Here is an 18,411-nt window from a genome sequence, read left to right on the forward strand (position 1 = left end):
TCTCCACTCCCCACAAATTGTTCCCTTTCCTAGCTCCCCCACCACCTATTATGGAATGCCTGTTCTATTGGAAACCAAACACTTTTCAACTTAAATTTTTTCCTTTCTAGCTCCTTTCTGAAGAACCAGCTTCCCTGGTCACCTTGAGTCATGGTCATGATAGGAAAGTGTCACTCCTTGCTCCCCACTGACACTTGGAGCACTCTCTCTACCACCACAAATCAGCAACACTTCTGCATTTCAGGTTTACCAATACGGAAATATCACCTAATTGGGATCCTGGTAGCAGCTGCCTGCAGGACCCTCTCCTTCCCTCCTCCAGAAGATCAGTGCACTCCCCCCAATCTTTCATTACTCCCCAAGCCCAGATGTCATAGCAACACCTTGTGATGGTGATACCCCTGATCTTGCCATTACCCTCTGGATCCAACCCCATGGTCATGACCTCTGAAATTCCTTGATCTGATCTGCTATCGTCCCACCTCTCTCCCCCTGCCTTATAGTGCTCTTAACCTTGATGTATGACCTCAACCAAATCTCTTCATTCCTCAGCCATCCTTGGTCTCCCTAGTTGATTCCCTGATTCACTGACCACAGCAGCTTTTCCAAATCATTTCCTGCTTTCCCAAGCCCTCCCCTTGGACACTAGCTTCAATGTGTCCTGCCTCAGCTTCTCTGTGGTCCTCCCACTGGACTGCGAAGCCCCTGGGGTTGGGGGCTGGTTGTGGTCCTTCTTGGGATCCCCAGCACTTAGCAGGGTGCAAGCTCTTAATAAATTCTTGCTGACTGGTCTTACAAGCGCTCAGCAATTTCTCCAGGGGCCCAAAACTCCGGACTCCACATTCGATCTACCATACCACCAGCTGCCTCTTCCCACCTGGTATATTATGGGAAACGTCTTGTTGCCCTTTTTCTTACTATATCATTCCACCAAGAATCTTTGCTTTCCATTAACTGAGTGCAGGCTAGAAATATCCTAAAGCTTTATTAGAATAAAAATGACTCCAAATTCTCCTAACCTAACTACCAAATTGCCCCAAAGATTCCAAGATGGATCAGACTGCAAATAGAGGCTACTTCATTGAAAGGGAGACAGATTAATTATCTAAAATAAGGCCATCAAATTCTTGGGCCATTAAGACTAAAACAGATTTTTTGTATAGTCAGCTTCTTCCCCTCCAACCTATAGCCCCCAAAGCAGAGCAGATTAGCCTAAAGGTCACCAAAGAAATGTCGAACCCCCCATGAGCTGGCCCAGCTGAAAACACAAGGTCTGTTCTTAACTTCATAACTGAAGGGAAGGGCAAATACACACACACACAAACACACACATACATATGTAGACCCACATAGACTCCACATAGATCAAGCTAAATAGTTTCCCTCTCTGAAAACTCTCCTTCACTCTAAAATGAAACATAAGATTGAAGAATCTTTTTTTTTAATAGTCAATAGGCCCATAAAAATAACCCTTTCTTAGACAGTAAAGACAAAGTTCTCTCCATTCAAATTTAGGCTAAATTACAAGCCATGCTTTGTGGGACAGTATCTGAAAGTTGGACGACCCAGCTTGCCTTGGTGAGAATGGTCCTGGTAATAATGGCCACTGCTAGTCAAGAAATCACCTATGTATCTGTCTCTCAACTGAATGTCACTTTTGGCAACACAAATTCAAAACAGAGTTTCAACCTTCATCTTCTGGCCTAATTATTGCTATTCAATCAAGTGCAAAAATCTCAGCACCCCCTTAGCTGTCCCCTTCTCTCTCATCTCTTGGATGCCAGATGGTACCAGAGCCTTGGTCAGAGTTCGCCTCCACACCTCTGCTCTCTGCCCATTGCCCACCGGTGCAGGCTCTCTTTTCTCAGAGAACAGGATGGCTAAAGTTTCACTCTGGCTCAGGTCAGGCCAAAAACCATCAGTGGTGCCATGCTGTCTACGAAGTCAAGTTGAAAATCCCCCATTTGGCCTCCAGGTCACTCCACAATCTAGGCCACTCACCCTCACACAAATACTTAATATTTAGTCTCAATTGCAGAAAAAAAAGACTAGTGGCTGCCCCAGACTCCCATGCATCTAGGTCTCTGCTCCTGCTGTTCCCTTTGACTACAATGCACCTCCCTACCTCAATTGCCACAGAGCCCCACTCAGAATTATAGAACCACCTGGGCTGTACTGTCCAACTCATAAAGGACTGACGACTCCACTGTCCTTCATTTGAAGTTCTCTATGAAGGGGAAACCAACACTCCAGTTCTGGATAGTTCTAACTAATAGGAAGTTTCCATTTGATCAAGTTGATGTCTGCCTCTTTCAACTCTCAGTCTACTGCCTAGAGTCAAGCAAAATACATGGGGGTCCTTCAAAGGTGGGGGCAGCTCCCAATTTTCCTCTTCCTCCACATTCTACTTCCCCAGATCTATCCACCACTCATTACATGCTGAGTTTGCAGCCTCTGAAACACCCCCATCTTTCCAAGGCCCAGTGACATTCACCCAGCCCTTCCTCCTGCATCTTGTGACTGTGAAGTTGACATTTTTAGCCCAAGTGAAGGACTTTATATTTACATTGGCATTGTTCTGATTGTTCTGAAAGGCCAGCTTAGCTGCACGATGCCTGGGGTCGGTCAGATAAGCTCAGTGAGCTTCTGTTATGTGAGGTCTGGGGTTCTTAAGTCTTTTTGGGTGTGTCCTGGGTCCCCCAAGAGTTAGTGAAGCCTATGGACCCCTTCTCAGAATGCTTTTAGATGCATGAAATAAACATAACCAAAAAAAAAAGTTATGAAGCTGTTTTTAAAAGTTCACAGGTCCCAAGTTAAGAAATCACTCATTGGACCATCCCTTTCCCATTGCTGAACAAATGACTAGCTCAGTAACTGGACCATCCATCCCCCATTCTAAGGCTGGCAGACTGCCCACGTCAGGCTCTCAATACAAATCAAAGCCCTACAGACACACAGATGCAGTTTGTCCCACTCCCTCTCCCCGGGCTCCATCCTGTCATGGGTCCTCCACTCTTGTTCAGTCCATGACATCTAAGGCCTTATTTCAACTCTCGAACCTGCACAGGCTGGCTTCTCTGGATGATGTGCCCTTGGCCACCCTTGGTCAACCCCAAGTGTGCCTTCTCTGGCACTCTCTGACAGCCTGGGTCAGAGAGAAAGGAGGGCAGTCTGCCTCTGTGCTCCATCCCCTAAGAGTAGCTAATACCTACTGCAAAGTGATTTACAATTATTATTGTCTTTAATCCTCACAATAACAGGTGAGGAAACTGAGGCTAGAACAAGAAAAGTGAGGCCCAGTGGCTGCCCTGCTTACAAGCTGCTCTTGGGGGCTCTTTCCTACCCAGCCCTGCCAGGCCAGTTGCCCACCTCACATGGATAGATCAGGCTTCACCAAGTATTAGGCACTTTGAACAGAGTTAGGATGAAAAACAAGAACACAATACTCTCCCTTTCCCTTCTCTCAAGAAGTTTCTTGTCTGAGGGGGTGAGAGGATAGGAGAGACAAAACATCAAGCTGGGAGGGAGAGGCCCTAGTGGGGCAAAGTAGCCGGGGCAAGTCATGCCTCAGACACTGGCTGTGGGACTCCCAAGTCAAACACTTCACCCCAGCCTGCCTCAGTTTCTCCCTCTGTAAAATGAGGGTGATAATAACAGCACCACCACCCCCCAGGATGTTGTGAGAACCCCATGTAGAGTTCCTGACAAACCTTACAGTTCTTCATGGACATATCCACGCAACCAGGACTGGTTTACTGGAGGGCATGTGTGAATCTTGGAGCTCCTGGAGTTCACCCATTCTAAATAAAGAACTCTGGAAACCCTGAAAGGCATCTAGCAGACCTAGGTCTTCACCCTCTCTACCACTTGTGGTCCTAAGAAGAGGAGAAGACCCCAGCAGTGCCTTTTGGAGGATGTCTTGAACCTGGTGCTTCCAGGCTCTGAGATCAACTCCCTACCCATTAGACCACCCAGCCTTTACAGAGCTAAAACTAATGCTCTCAGGGTGAGCTTTTTTGGATTGCTTATACAAAGTCCAGAATCTGGTCTTCACTTAAGCTAGAGGTGTCAATAACAGAAATCAGGGGCTATTGGCTATGCCTGGGATCTGTCCAAAAAAATAAGTAAAATAGGAGGCAGCTAGGTGGTGCAGTGGATAGAGCACTGGCCCTGGAGTCAGGAGGATCTGAGTTCAAATGCAGTCTCAGACACTTAATAATTGCCCAGCTGTGTGACCTTGGACAAATCACTTAATCCCATTGCCTTAAATAAATAAAATTTTAAAAATAAGTAAAATAAATTTATTGAGACTAATCCTAAGATTTTATTAAAGCTCTCAGTAACCTGACATGCTGGAGCCTCTTGGAAAAAGGAAAGTAAAATGCTGAACAAAAGACAAATGCAGCTTACCTGCAAAAACTGGCACAAACTAAAATTCTTACTGAAATGAGTCTTCTCCTTTGAAAGCCTTTGGTATTTTGCCTGCGCCCACAGTCAACTGACACCGGCCAAGGAATCAGAGCAAGAGGAGGCTTGAGCTCTCCCAAGATGTCCAAGCTGGATGTCTGGGCCAAGCAAGGCCGGTGGCCTTTGGACTCCATTCTGAAGGTGGGGACTTGCAGTGAAAACCCACCGATAATCAACAGTCATCTGGGGCAAGTCACCCAGCCTAAGCTTCCTTCAGCTGAACTAGTACAATTAGTAGCTGATGCTTTACTTAGTGGCCCTTAGAAAGTTGGAAAAACCGACCCAAGTTAATGAGAAGTCAGAATATCCGCTACAAAGTGCCCACGTGTGCAGCCCAAGCCACAGCCACTCTCCTTGGAAAGCTTCTGGCCTCTGCTGCTCCTGATTCTCATCATTTTCTTTAGCCTCTACAAGGCCCTTTCCAGACAGAATTTGATTTGATCATCTCCACAACTTGTGATAGAAGTGGGAAATGGAAATATTATTCCCAATATTGAGCTATGGAAGCAGGGTCAGAGAGAGGGAACCTGACTGGCCTTGGCTCAAAGCCAGCAAGAGACTGGGAAGGAATGGAAGCCAAGGCCCCCAAAGTCTAGCCCAGTCCTCCACCTAGTGCACTGACTAAGGGTCGGCTGGGCTCCTCCACAGACTTTATCAAATCCTTTAGTTCCAATACATTAGATCTGTCAGGAACTCAGATAAATTGAATTGGCTGGAACAAGGAAGGTCTTGTGCATTAATTACCAGAAAAGGATGGGAGGGAGAGGTGAACAACCACACTGCATTGACAAAAAAAAATCAGACCAACTCATCTTCCTTTCCTCACAGGCATCTCAACAGAGGCTGTGATGTGTCACTCATTGGAATGTTTTATGGCAAAACTCCTGCCTGCCTCCTTGAAAATAACCTTTCAGACCCAGACTGATGGCCATGCTCTGAGTTGACCTGTGGCTTACAGGTAAGGAAGCCCAAGCAGCCAGGTACCTGGGCACACTCTCAGTTGTGCCAGAAACAGATTTCAATAAATAACATTTAAAACGCCAGTCATTTAAAACTAATTGGGCCTTTTCCCCATAGAAGTGAATAAAGAGGGCTTTCTTAAAGCAGCCTTCACTTTCCAAAATGATTACTAACTAAACAAATTCCATTATTGGCAAAATTAATAATCTTGCTAAGAAAAGCCTTCTCCAATCTCTTGGCATATTGGGTATAAATTTATCTGAAGCTATTAAGACCCAATATCGATGGATTCTACAGAACTGGAAAAACAGAGGTGAAACCACTTAAGGAAAAGTTTCTGAAAAAGTCATACATTTCCTCTAAGACTTAGAATTCTACACTAATTGAAAACATATCAGAAGAACATATTCCAAAACAGGGTTCCCATGGGGCACGGAGTAAACTTCACTGAGTTTCAAACTAAAAAATGAGATTAATGATGCTGCCTTCTATTATCTTCAGGGTAAGGAAAGACATGCCCCCTCCTCACTCCCTGATGAAACCATCATCTTGTCCTCTGACCACATTACCACTGGTCCTGAAGGAGATGCTTTCCAGGGGCCCTGAGGCCTCCTCATCATCACCTAGGGTCCACATTGCTCCTGCAACAACTGATCACCAAATGTAAATTATGCCCTAAGCCCCAACCCTCACTATTCTCTTGACGAATCACCCCCCCCAAATCAAACCACTGTCTCTCTCAAAAAGAATGTTAGTCTGGTCTTGCCCTATGGCTCTCCCTGAGACTCTCTCTAATACTACCCCTTACATGCCCAATGACTTAGCTGAAAAAAACAGCTAAATTGCTCATATCCTTGTTCTACTATATAAGAGAAAAAACAAAACAAAATCATAAGACAATTAGTTCATCACAAAAGAAAAACAATTTGGCAATTTTAAAACCTGGCACTGGGGGAGACTGATTGTGACAATATTAGATACCAGAAAGGAAAGGGAAGTTGTCGCTCTATCCAAGAACAGATTCTAAACTTTAATAATAAACAAGTTGACGCTTTTAAGAATGGAGAAGAATTTGAACATGTTTTTAGGGAGCAGGGACTTAACCAGGGGATAGAGAAATATTGGAGATTAGTTCTAGAGCAAGGATAACTGATAGAAAGGGAAAATCCAGGGCGGCTAGGTGGCATAGTGAATAAAGCACCAGCCTTGGAGTCAGGAGCACCTGGGTTCAAATCTGACCTCAGACACTTAATAAATTACCTAGCTGTGTAGCCTTGGGCAAGCCACTTAACCCCATTTGCCTTGCAAAAAAACTAAAAAAAAAAAAAAAAATGTTAAGGAAGGGAAAATCTACTGGAAAAGATGGAGGGGGGGAAGACTGACCAAAAATTAGAGTGAAAGAAACGAGTGATTGGGGGAATGATGTCAAGGAAGGTCAGGAGCCTGAGGGGAGTACATTTTGAAAGGGAAGGCAATGTTTTTTTCATCCTATGTCCTCCAGGCCCAAGAGTGGTCATTGAATTTATTTCATCAGACTTGACGCTACATTTTGCAAAACTTGTTTAACAATTTTTTAAAAAAACAAAATAGCAAACAAAACAAGCTGGAACTTGTATTTTCTATACCTTAAGAGAAATCTGCGAGCAGCTAGGTGGTGCAGTGGATAAAGCACCAGCCCTGGAAATCAGGAGGACCTGAGTTCAAATTCAGCCTCAGGCACTTAATAATTACCTGTGTGACCTTGGGCAAGTCACTCAACACCATTGCTTTGCAACCCCCCCCCCCCAAAAAGAGAGAAACCTGCAGCTGCAAAGCTACTATATATGAATGATTATTTGGGAAGGGTATTCCTTCCAATAGTTTCATAAAGTATGTCTTCAGTGTATATAGAGCTTACTTATATAAAGCTAATAAAGATGACAACAGAAAATAATATAAGGAAGAAATAAAGGCCATATGAGGTTTTTGAGATAACTATCAGGCCACAGCAGGAAAATACAGCCTGGCAGAGAGTCTGCTTACCAAGCTATTTTTGACTTGTGTGTTTCTCCAACAACAGACTGCACTCTACCTCTGAGTCACCTATACTTTCTCACCTGGCCCTCCCTGGGTGCTTCCCCAAAATGGGCTGGACTAGAGGTTAGGGCCTCAGGGTACAGCTCTCTTGGTTAAAGCTAATCAGCTTGATTGCTCTAACACTCAAGCCAAAGGAGCTAGCCCTAATATTCTGAAAATAATAGAAGGATGGGGGGCAGCTAGGTGACACAGTGGCTAGAGCACCAGCCCTGGAATCAGGAAGACCTAAATTCAAATGCTATCTCAGACACTTAATAATTACCCAACTGTGTTACCTTGTGCAAGTCATTTAAACCCATTGTCTTGTACCCCCCCAAAAAAAAGCAGATGGATGAATATATACTAGCTGTGAGGATTATCTCTCACTCCACAGTAAAAAGATCCTTGAACCTATATTTGATCTTGAAGCAATTTCATCTTCAGCCTCCAATCACATAAAGCACCAAGGGTCATTTTTTTCATATTTTTATCTGTTCCATGAGTTGCCAAAACCCAGAATTCATCATTCAGAGAGTGGTCAAAATCTGGAGGTGATGAAGCTCAGCAGCCAGTCTGGCAGCAGGCCCATCCTCCAACGTCTTCCAGCTCACTGGAACCTGACAAAGCTTCCGTTCCTTTGGCACAGCCTTTGAGAACTCGGAGTTACAGCCATGTCACAAGGGGGCAAATGACACATGCGGAAAACCTCCCAGCCAACTCACTGACCATGTTGACAGAATGAATTCCACCAATTAAAATAACCTGAGCAGAGCCTACAAGAAATGTAGCAGAGTCCACTGAACTTGCTGCTTCTGCTCCCACCCTCCAGAGCACCTGCTCTGACTTCTGTCATCCTCCACAAATGGCCTCCTCCGAGCCCTCCGGCTGGGGCAACAGGACCTTGGGTGCTGTTTCTACACGTCAGTATCTCAAGAATCCATGATCTCAGTGATGTGGGCATCTCCTCCATTGACACAGGCTGCAACAATGGCCAAGACTTAACAAATGATCTTAATCAGGGTCTCTGACCAAAAATTTCCTAAGCCATGTTGAGCCTCTGAGAACTGAGGTCAGAACATTTCTTTCCCTAATATTTAATAGATAAAAATTCTTAGCAGCTCCTTATCTAAAGTCATAAAATTGGTACTTCAGTGATTCTCACCTACCCTTAGCAATGGACAAGAAATATCATGGCATACCTGTGTGGCCTTGGGCAAGCCACTTAACCCCATTGCGTTGCAAAAAAACAAAACTAAAAAAAAAAATATCATGGCAGAAGGGGATTCCGAAATTGAGGCCAGGATTCAGTCAATCAAGTCTTCCTACCTCTTTCTTCTTACTATCAATTTTCTCTTTTGATGTGGTACCTTATCTAATTTTCAATATGGAAACACATTTTAAGAAACAACTCTTTCACTCACATTTGTGTACTACTTAGATAATATAAAAAAGTAACATTTCCACCCCCTTTTTTAAACCAAAATAATTATCTACCACTACATCATTGGGATAGATATTTTTTTTACTTTGGTGTTAATTTGCCTAAAGGTAGATGAGATAGACTAGACATTTCTTTTCTTTCATTCCACATCACTGACAAAGATGGTAAAACAGCACCTCAAACAGGCAGCCTTACACTTTGGGATTTTTAGCCAATTCCTGGCCACCTGACTGAACTGTCAGTTAGCCTGTCTCATTAATCCCCACAAAACCAGACTGGAGACATGGAAGAGACAAGTTGCCTTGGACCCAAGTTCCTGAAGGAGAAGAAAGCCACTTGGATGCACATTGCAATTACTCAACACATTACAGAGGGTTAAACGGGAAACAACAAGGATGCATGTCATAAAAGAGAAAAGAAGAGATCAAACCTAACCTGCTAACATTTACAATCCAATGTTGTGCTTACCTCCACTCAGCAGCCTCATCACTAGCCAAAGTTCATCTTTCACCACAAAGGATGTGTAGTAAGACACAATGTTAGGATGATGGCACTGGCTCATGGCTTGAATTTCTTTCTGGAAAAGGAAAAACAAAGTGAGCAGTAAGGCACTGATGGCTAAGACCAGCGACCAAGATTCTCTGTTCTAATTCTCTGCTTCTGCTTATTCCCCAATTCAACCCTGAGCCAGGTAAAGTGACCAGCTTCTCCTTGACCTTGGCTCATCCTCTCTCTCCTTCACCCATTAGGATGGGCTGTAATTCTGGGAACACACTCCTTCTACAACCTTCTGAACCCTGTCTCCCTCTAAAATCAAAACCTTCCATGGGTCTTCCCTTAGGGTCCCCGTTTAAAAATGAGCTTTTGCTCCCCCTATTTCTTATAGACTTTGTCTAGACTTAAATAATGGGTTTTTTTGTTTTTTGTTTTTTGCAAGGCAAATGGGGTTAAGTGGCTTGCCCCAGGCCACACAGTTAGGCCGGCTTTGAACTCTGGTACTCCTGACTCCAGGGCCAGTGCTCTATCCACTGCGCCACCTAGCCACCCCTAGACTTAAATAATGTTAAAGTTGAAAAGGGCTTCAAAAAACCATCCAGTCTCATATACAGAAAGAATCTGGACAAGCCATCCCACATTTTGTGGAGACCCAGGTCAGCTTCCATGGCCCTCCCAGTCTCACTATTTACTGACTTTACAGAATAAGAGCATACCACTACATTCCTGTTTCTTAACAAAAGGTTTAAAAACAACAGAATCATTACTGTGACTAAGGTTTAATAAGGTAATGACTTTTAAGATTCCACCTCAAATGAAAAATATTCTCTCATGAAAAAGCAAAAACAAAAAAGGGAAAAACCTACAAGACTTTAACAAATACCTTTCCTGCACGAAATTTTGAAAAGAGAAATTTAAGTTTTCTCCAGATTATGGCATGAAAATAAAACATAACAAAAGGTCACATTATTTAAGGGATAACTAAGATTACAGAACCAGATAAATCTTCTCGATCAAACTGTTGACTCCGTAAACCTAAACAAATTGTGGGACTTTACCAAACCAAAATGATGATGAAGAGAAATATCTAGAGACACTGTATTGAGAAATGACAAAGTTAACAACAAGGTCCCCCAACTGCTATTTCAAATCCCTTGAGAGGTCTGCAGAGCACCTCTGGCTCCAGCTCAACAATCTACTAATGAAGCAACTGAGGACAGTGCCAGTCTCTGGAGAAAATCCCTTCTATTACTGATGAAGCCTTGGCACAGCCAAAAGATGTGGAAAGATGCCATTTGTCAGGAAAACGACCAAAAAGAACAACCAAGGCCAGAGACTCTCCCTTCAGGGCAAGAAGGTGTCTTGGCAGTGTCCAACATTTGGGTTTCCTCTGGCATCAGAGAGCACCTCTACACGTGCCAAGGGTACCATTTGTTTTGTTCCCAGAGAAGGTGAAAGGCTGGACAAAACAGCTCTACTTTTGAGGTTATTCGGGAAATTCAGTTTCTTCAAAAAATGGAAAAAACACCCAGAAGAAACAAATAACAAGAGCACATTTGTGAAAGGGCTTAGCTAAGTGTCTGGCTGTACACTGTAGGGGTTCTATAAAAGCTTCTTCCCCTCCACCTCTCCAAAAGAAGGCAAGTTCTTTGGACTTTTCAGTTTTGTCTTTTCCTTACACAGTGCCTGTTTAATAAATGACTTTGACCTGATCACTTGATAGAGGAGAGAGAAGATGAGCACAGATCCAGGGGAGATCTGGGGAGGACAAATTTCAGTGGGTTCAGAGAAAGGGTCCAAGAACTGAACATTCTGCTGGGAGAGATTAAAACAAGAGCGATGAGGACCAAGAATGACATTCTGAAGACACCAACAGATATTAAAAAGAGGAAGAAAAGGTGAACTACTAGAGAAACCACTGTGGGGACACAAAGAATCATCAACAAATTCAGATTTTAAAAGGGGAAGCAAAGGAAGGGAACTAACGATGACCAAGCAAGAATAGCAATTTCCTTCAAAATGTCAAGATCTTTTATAACCACAACTGGGAAGATTTCTTAATTTAAAAAGGGCAAAAGAAAACCTGCCCCTAAAATGAGCACTTTTTGAATCTTGAAATTAAAAAGCTTTTGCACATACAAAATCCATGCAGTAAAAATCCATAAGAAAAATCATCAAAAATCAACTACTAATGATGGGAGGGGAACCTAATCCCAACATTCCCTGAGAGGTGAGTATCAGAGAAAATGAACAGTTCTCAAAAAGAAGATATGTAAACCATCCGTGACCATATGGAAAAAACTGTTTATGTCAAAAATAATGAGTCCACTAAAACAAATCAGCAAAAGTAAAGATGACACCAAATGGACATGGTGCTAAGGGGACTGTGGGAGGCCAGGCTAAAGTCATTCAAGATTATTCAAGAAAAGTAAAAATCTGATTTCTACCCTTTGACCCAGGAAGTAAGCCTCTCTCATATTTATCATAATCCTTCTAACAGGGGCAGCTAAGTGGCACAGTGAATAGAGCACCGGTCCTGGTGTCAGGAGGACCCGAGTTCAAACTGGCCTCAGACACTTAATTACCTAGCTGTGTGACCTTGGGCAAGTCACTTAACTCCACTGCTTTTCAAAATCCCCCCCCCCAAAAAATTTTCCTAACAGGTCTGGAATTAGAAACAAAGTTGGGGTTTAATCACTGGGAAATCATTGAATAAACGGTGGAATACAGACATAATGTGATACTCTTTATTTCAATCAGGATCTAATGTAAAGTCCTCTGTTTGATTTTAAGAGGCCTTCCTTCCCTAGCTTGCCCCACCTTGCTCTCCCTCCACCTCCAGGTAGTCTGGCTTCCTTATTATTCCTCCATCTTTGGATCCAGGTAGTTTTACTAGAGAGAAACCAAGGCTGGAAATTGCCTCCTGCCTTCCTTAAAGTATTAGCTAAAAATCCAATGTTCTACAAGAAGAAGCCTCTGCAATGGAAGTGTCTCCTTCTAAGATTATCTCGTTTATCTTGCCTATATATAATTCTTTGCATGTCACCCTCCTCTCAACCCCTCAACTAGATTATGAGCTCCCTGAGAGGCAGGGCTGTGCTTCTGCCTTTCTTTGTGTGCTTTGCACATTTTAGGTGCTTAATAAATGGTTGCTGACTAACTAATTCAGAGAAATAAAAGAGTACAATAGTGGAATGAAAACCCCCAGAATGACCACAATGGCCCCTCTCCTCTGAGCAGAGCAGCAAAGTACTCTACGGACAGAATGCCATATGGGTCATCTTTGGTCAAGCTCCTTACTTAGCTGATTTTCCTTTGTGGGAGGAGAAGGTATAAAATATGGAAAAATGGCAACAGACAACAGGAGTCTGAGAGCCTTAAAAAAACTCTGGATAGTAATGCTAAGGACAATAAAAAGAATTCAGGGTTTTGTTTCGAAAATAATTTTCAAAGATATCTTTGATATGACTGATATAGTCTATATTTCCCAATGTATTCTCTCCTCCCCCACTTCCGGAAATTATTCCTTAGAATAAAAAATTATATGGAAAAGGAAGAGATGGTGAACAAAACCAATGAGTTTTTTCAAAGCTATATGGGGGCCAAAAAGGGTCTAAAGTCAGGAATTGGACTAATGGTAGAAAGTAAAATTATTCAATTCTCATTTGGATTTTGTGTCCCTGCTCTCGTTTTAGTCAGAAAGGTCAGCAGCCGGGTGGGTGAGGGACCTACAGGACAGGAGACCTTATCCCACCAGGATGCTCAGAACCACAAAGAGAAAAGTTAGGGGAGAAGGAAAGCTGGAGCTGTGGCCTGGTGTGAATGAAGAAAAGAGCATTCAGTAGGTCCTCATCCTGGGCCCAGCCCTGCTAGCAGCCCAAAGCTCTTGGCTTAGCTCCAGAGGGTGGCAAGAGAGGCTGCTGCCTGGTGCCAAATGCTAAGGAAAATGTCCGAATGAGCTCCCTCACCTGGTGCTAGAGGTCCCCTCTTGAGCAAAGCATTCTGGGTCATGAACAGGTTAAGGTGGTGAATGGCTGCAAAAACTTCCAGAGTCCAGGCCTCTGCACTCCCCACCCCATGACATCCTTTCTGTACCAATGCTAAGGGTGGGGCTGCGATGTGGGAAGAGGAGACTGGACAGGAAGGGCATCTTCTCCAGGCCAAAACTCCATGTCCAGCCCATCGGCAAGAACACACCTATTTCCTTCTCCTCAATCTAGTAAAAATGATTGTATGCCTAAGCAGCCAGTAGTACTGTGGACTGAAAGACCTGAGTTCAAGTGCAGCCTTGGACATGTACTAGCTGTGTGACCTTGGGCAAGTCACTGAACCTGTTGGCTTCAGTTTCCTCAACTGTAAAAGGGGATAATGTTAGTACTCCCTTTCCTCCTCCCCTCCCCATGTTCTCGGGAGGATCCAATGAGAAGTTGATATCAAGTGTTTCGTTCAAGGCCTGGCACTTTGTAGGAACCGTATAAATGCTAGCTCACTGTAATCATCATTATCATCATCATCATCATTATTATCATTATTCAAAATGGACAAATTTTAGCTGTTATTATTTAGAACAGGGAGCAAGGAAGGACTAAATAAAGCATTTTATAAATGCTCTAAATGGAGAGCATTCCAGGCAATAGTTGAGAGAATTTCACCTAAATGGTCTCTCTGTCAAAATGGAATCAGATGAGACATTTCAAGCTTGGACCAGCCCTGGCAGGAAGGTGGGGTGGGGGAGTAGCACAGCCTTCCTCACCCCCACAGCAAAGATGACTACTTCAAAGGTCACCTGAGGCCCATTGTCTCCCAGTTTTTGAGTATGTCTCTGCTGTGTCCCTCCTCAGGTTTTTCTGGGAGGGTAGGGAAAGGGGGAGCTGGGCTGATCCCAAGGCTCTTGCCAGCTTTCAGGAGAAAAGGGCACCCCAGTCAGTTGCTGCCTTTTCAAGCTCAGAGAAGACAAGCAAGCAGCAGGCCAAGGCAAGGCAGCTACCAGGCAGTGCACTGCTGACACCTGAGAGATCCTAATCCCAGAACAAAGAGTTAAAGCCCATATCACCAAGAAACAACCCCACAAACGAAGCTTTCAATTCCTTTCCAACCCAGTTTTGGGGCCTGCTGCTGGGTTCCCACGCTAGCAAAGGTAGGCTGTGTATACCAGGAGCTCATCCATGCTGGTCTGACACTTCTCAAGGTTGATCCGTTTGATTGCCACTTTTTCCTTCTTGGGGGTACAGTAGGCTGCTTGGACCACTGCAGTTGCTCCACTTCCTAAAAAAAACAAACAATAAAAAGGAGATGGTTAATTGGAAAGAGTACCTTAGTGCCCATTTTCTAGACACTGCACAGATGCCACAAAGGTCACCTCAGCCCATTTCCCCATCTGGGTCACACACACATGTGTGGTCACAAGGGGCTCCACAAATAAACATGTCACGGTGGCCCAGAGCCCCCAACAAATCAATCCAAGGACGCTGGGAACTGTGACAGTGACCCAACTGGATGGTCATCAAAGCTGACCACATGACTGACGCATCAGACTCCTAATTAATGGTCTAGATTCAACCACTAAATGTCACCACTGACAGGATACATAAACCGAGGGCTGTGGAGCCTTTCTCAGAAGAACAAATTTAAAATCAACCCTCAACTATTTATAGTTTTAATTTGGGAGTGTTTTATTATTTTTTACTACAAGATTTTTTTTGCAGAGACAAACTTTCATTATGGATAACTGGGTTAAATTGGAAATATGGAGGGCAGGAAATAAAAAGCATTAAAAATGAAGATCTGAATGAGGAAACTAAACAGCATCAAGGAATCTTATTCAAATATAAAACTTGATAACACTGATAACATCAATGTTTGGATTTAGGAATCCCATTCTCTGTGCCAGAAATGTCTTCTCTATCATTCCATGGCCCTCAAAAGGAGAAATCATAAGGGAAAGGACTTCAGACAAGCCTGGAAAGACTTGCGTAACTAATGCTAGGTGAAGTGAGCAGAACCAGGAAAAGATTGGACACAGTAACTGCAACACTGTGAGATGATCAACTGTGATGGGCTTGAGTTCATCTCTGCAGCACAAGACAATTCTAAAAGATTTGTGGTGGACAATGCATCCATGTCCAGAGAAGGAACTGTAGAGTTTTAATGCAGACCAAAACTTAATTTTTAAAAGTTGTCTTAAGTATTATGGTTTTTCCTCTTTTCAATTTCATTCTTCTTTCACAACATGATTAATATGGATATATGTTTTAAATAGTTATATACATGTAACCTATATTAGATTGCTTTCTGTCAGGGGAAAAACATGAAAATCAAAAATCTTACACCCCCCCCCAAAAAAGGAAAAAACAGAAAGTTCAAAATCACTGTAGGAGGCCTTCCAGACCCGATGCCCCTGGGCTCCCTTCCCTCTTCCCCAAGGCCTTCTCAGACCTTCCATATTCAATTTCTCCTTAGTATCTCTGTAAAAGGACACTTCACTCAGGTATGCTGCCTCTCCATCTTATATAACATCACCAGCTCCTCATTCCTCGAATTACTACAGATACACAACTGAAGGTCAGTTTTCAATTCAACTCTACCAACATCTATCAAGCATCCATTGTGAGCTAAGCTCTCCGCCACGTGCTGAGAGGTCAAGTTTGTAAATTTCTACAAAACAAGTCCTTTGATGGGTAAGGAAATCAGCTCTGAAAAGTGAGTTTACTGGCTCCCATCACTAAGGGACTGGTGGAGCCAAAGGCCACTAGGGTGCAGGCCCACATGAAGTAGAAAGCTCAGGAAACAGGACACAAATAAAAACACTAGGAGCAGCTAGGTGGCGCAGTGGATAAAGCACCGGCCCTGGAGTCAGGAGGACCCGAGTTCAAATCCGTCTCAAACATTTAATAATGACCTAGCTGTGTGACCTTGGGCAAGCCACTTAACGCCACTAAAAAAAAGAATAGACAAATAAAAACACTAATCTCCAACAGCTCCATAACCTTAGGTGGGTGACTTGCTCACTAGGCACAAACTACAATTCCTTCATATTTTTAAGAAGCAGGTTCATGAGGCGTTCTGGCCAAAAATCTCCCACCAGCTCTAAAGCAGAAATGCTGCCGTTCCCTCTGCTCTTCTCCTGAATCTTGGTCATTAAGTCTGAGGAAACTCAAAGATGACTACTAATCATGGAGGATTAATACTCCCTCTTGGACTCCTTCAGTCCATCACCAAACACAGCCTGACCCCTCCAGGGCTGCACCTCACAGGAATGGCCTGGCCACTCTCTCTCAGCAAGAGCCTTATCAGCTCACCATAGGCTTCATTGCCATCCACAGATCCAGCCTGTCCTCTCCTCTGGGTTCCCTCACCTCCACTCCTAATCTTCAGGCTTTGAAGATGCCTCCTCTCATTGATCATTTCCCTGGAGCTGGGGAATGGAAGCCGGGCTCCGGGGCCAGCCCCACTCACTCCTTCAGTGATCCAGGCTCCCCTGGCTTTTCCCCCATCCCCCCAGCTTCCTTTAGTACTCCGCCTTTAGTTTGGCATCTATCAATCCCCATGCTGAGTATGGCCAGGAGTCCTGACTTGTTGACTTGAAAATCTGCAGCTCCAGAGAGCTCTCCCTCATCGCCACCCCGCTGCCCACCACTTGCACCTAGACTCTCCTGAAAGAGCTCTCTTCCTCAAATCCTATTTCTCTTATCTCTGGGAACAAATATAAATCCTGCTACACAACAAAGAACCAGCCTATCTTTTCCCCTAGCCTGCTTTGCTGCTCACCTTGTTTCTCACCCCTCCGGTCTCCAGGCCTCTGCCTTCCCTCCTCACCTCTTGCTTCTTCAACTTCTGAGTGGCCTTCCCAGATTCTCCGCCCCTCACTCCCCCATCTGAAGGCTTCTCATCTGGGTTCTTTGCTCTGATCCAGGTTCTCCTCCCCTCAATCCTGGACCACTACCAAAGTCTCTGCCCATCCTGTTCACCCACCACTCAGCTGGCAAACTGATTTACCCCAAGATGAAACTTAAAGCTTCCCCTAACCTGCCCTGCTCCTTGGGGCTGGGTTGTATGCCTTGCCCCACCCCCCATCTCTGCTGGGACAGTGGTCTCCAAGCTCTTCCTCAAGCACTTTCTCTCTACCTCTGAGCATTCTCACTGTGGCTGTCCTCCTCCTTCCTCATCTCCACCCCCGGGTTACCCTCAAGCCCCAGATAAAAACCCTACCTTCTCCCAGAAGCCCCTCCCAAGCTCCCTTCACTCTGGCCCCATCCCTCTGGGGTTGCCATCTGGAGGCTTGTCTCTGGTCTCCCCCAGGAGCTTCTGGGGAGCCAGGCCTAACTGGGGGTCCGTCTTTCTCGGCATCTCAGCACTTCAAATATTTGGCCTTCCGGTCAAGATCTGGAACAACCTGAGTCCAATCCACCCTTCCAGGCTCATCTTCCATTGACTCTTAATCATCACATGAAACAGTGGTCAAAGTGATCAAAGAAATGCATATTAAAACACTCTGAGAGGCCATATTCAGCTCTCCTAACGGGAAAAAATACTTCACCATTCCAGTCTGATATGCCCGTAGAAGAATTGGCAGCCCAGATCTCTAGAGGAATGGTTTAACTGGTATAATGGAGGTGGGGGGTGGGAAGGAAGAACACCGAATTAGACAACAGGAGCCATGCATGTGCACTAATCGGATACTACTGACATGGAAAAAACCAAGTAGTTAAAAAAGAAGATTCTCTGCTACTATCCATGACAACAAGGTAACTGGAAGTAATCTAAAGGAGTGAAAAACAACATACTAATACAATTATATTACTATTACTATTTTACAAAAAATGACAAATACAGAGGAAAAAAACTGGGCAAACACTAATTGATGAAATAAAACAACATACAGAGACTTTGAAAATAATAATAAGGGACGGCTAGGTGGCTCAGTGGATAGAGCACCAGCCCTGGAATCAGGAGTATCTGAGTTCAACTCCAGCCTCAGACACTTAATAATTGCC

The 18,411-nt window shown here is 44.1% G+C and overlaps 1 protein-coding gene across 2 annotated transcripts in view; it reads right to left on the minus strand.

Annotated features, from left to right (window-relative positions):
• OXSR1 (oxidative stress responsive kinase 1) overlaps positions 1-18,411 on the minus strand; it is a 94,492-nt gene that overhangs the window by 66,394 nt on the left and 9,687 nt on the right. For both annotated transcript variants that reach the window (XM_074199126.1, XM_074199125.1), the window contains exons 2-3: positions 14,571-14,683; positions 9,392-9,500 (exon numbers count right to left, since the gene is read on the minus strand). In XM_074199126.1, coding sequence (XP_074055227.1) covers positions 9,392-9,500; positions 14,571-14,683 — 222 coding nt within the window. The remainder of the gene's footprint in view (positions 1-9,391; positions 9,501-14,570; positions 14,684-18,411) is intronic.

The sequence above is a fragment of the Macrotis lagotis genome, chromosome 8, assembly GCF_037893015.1.
Source record: "Macrotis lagotis isolate mMagLag1 chromosome 8, bilby.v1.9.chrom.fasta, whole genome shotgun sequence".
Lineage (NCBI taxonomy): Eukaryota > Metazoa > Chordata > Mammalia > Peramelemorphia > Peramelidae > Macrotis > Macrotis lagotis.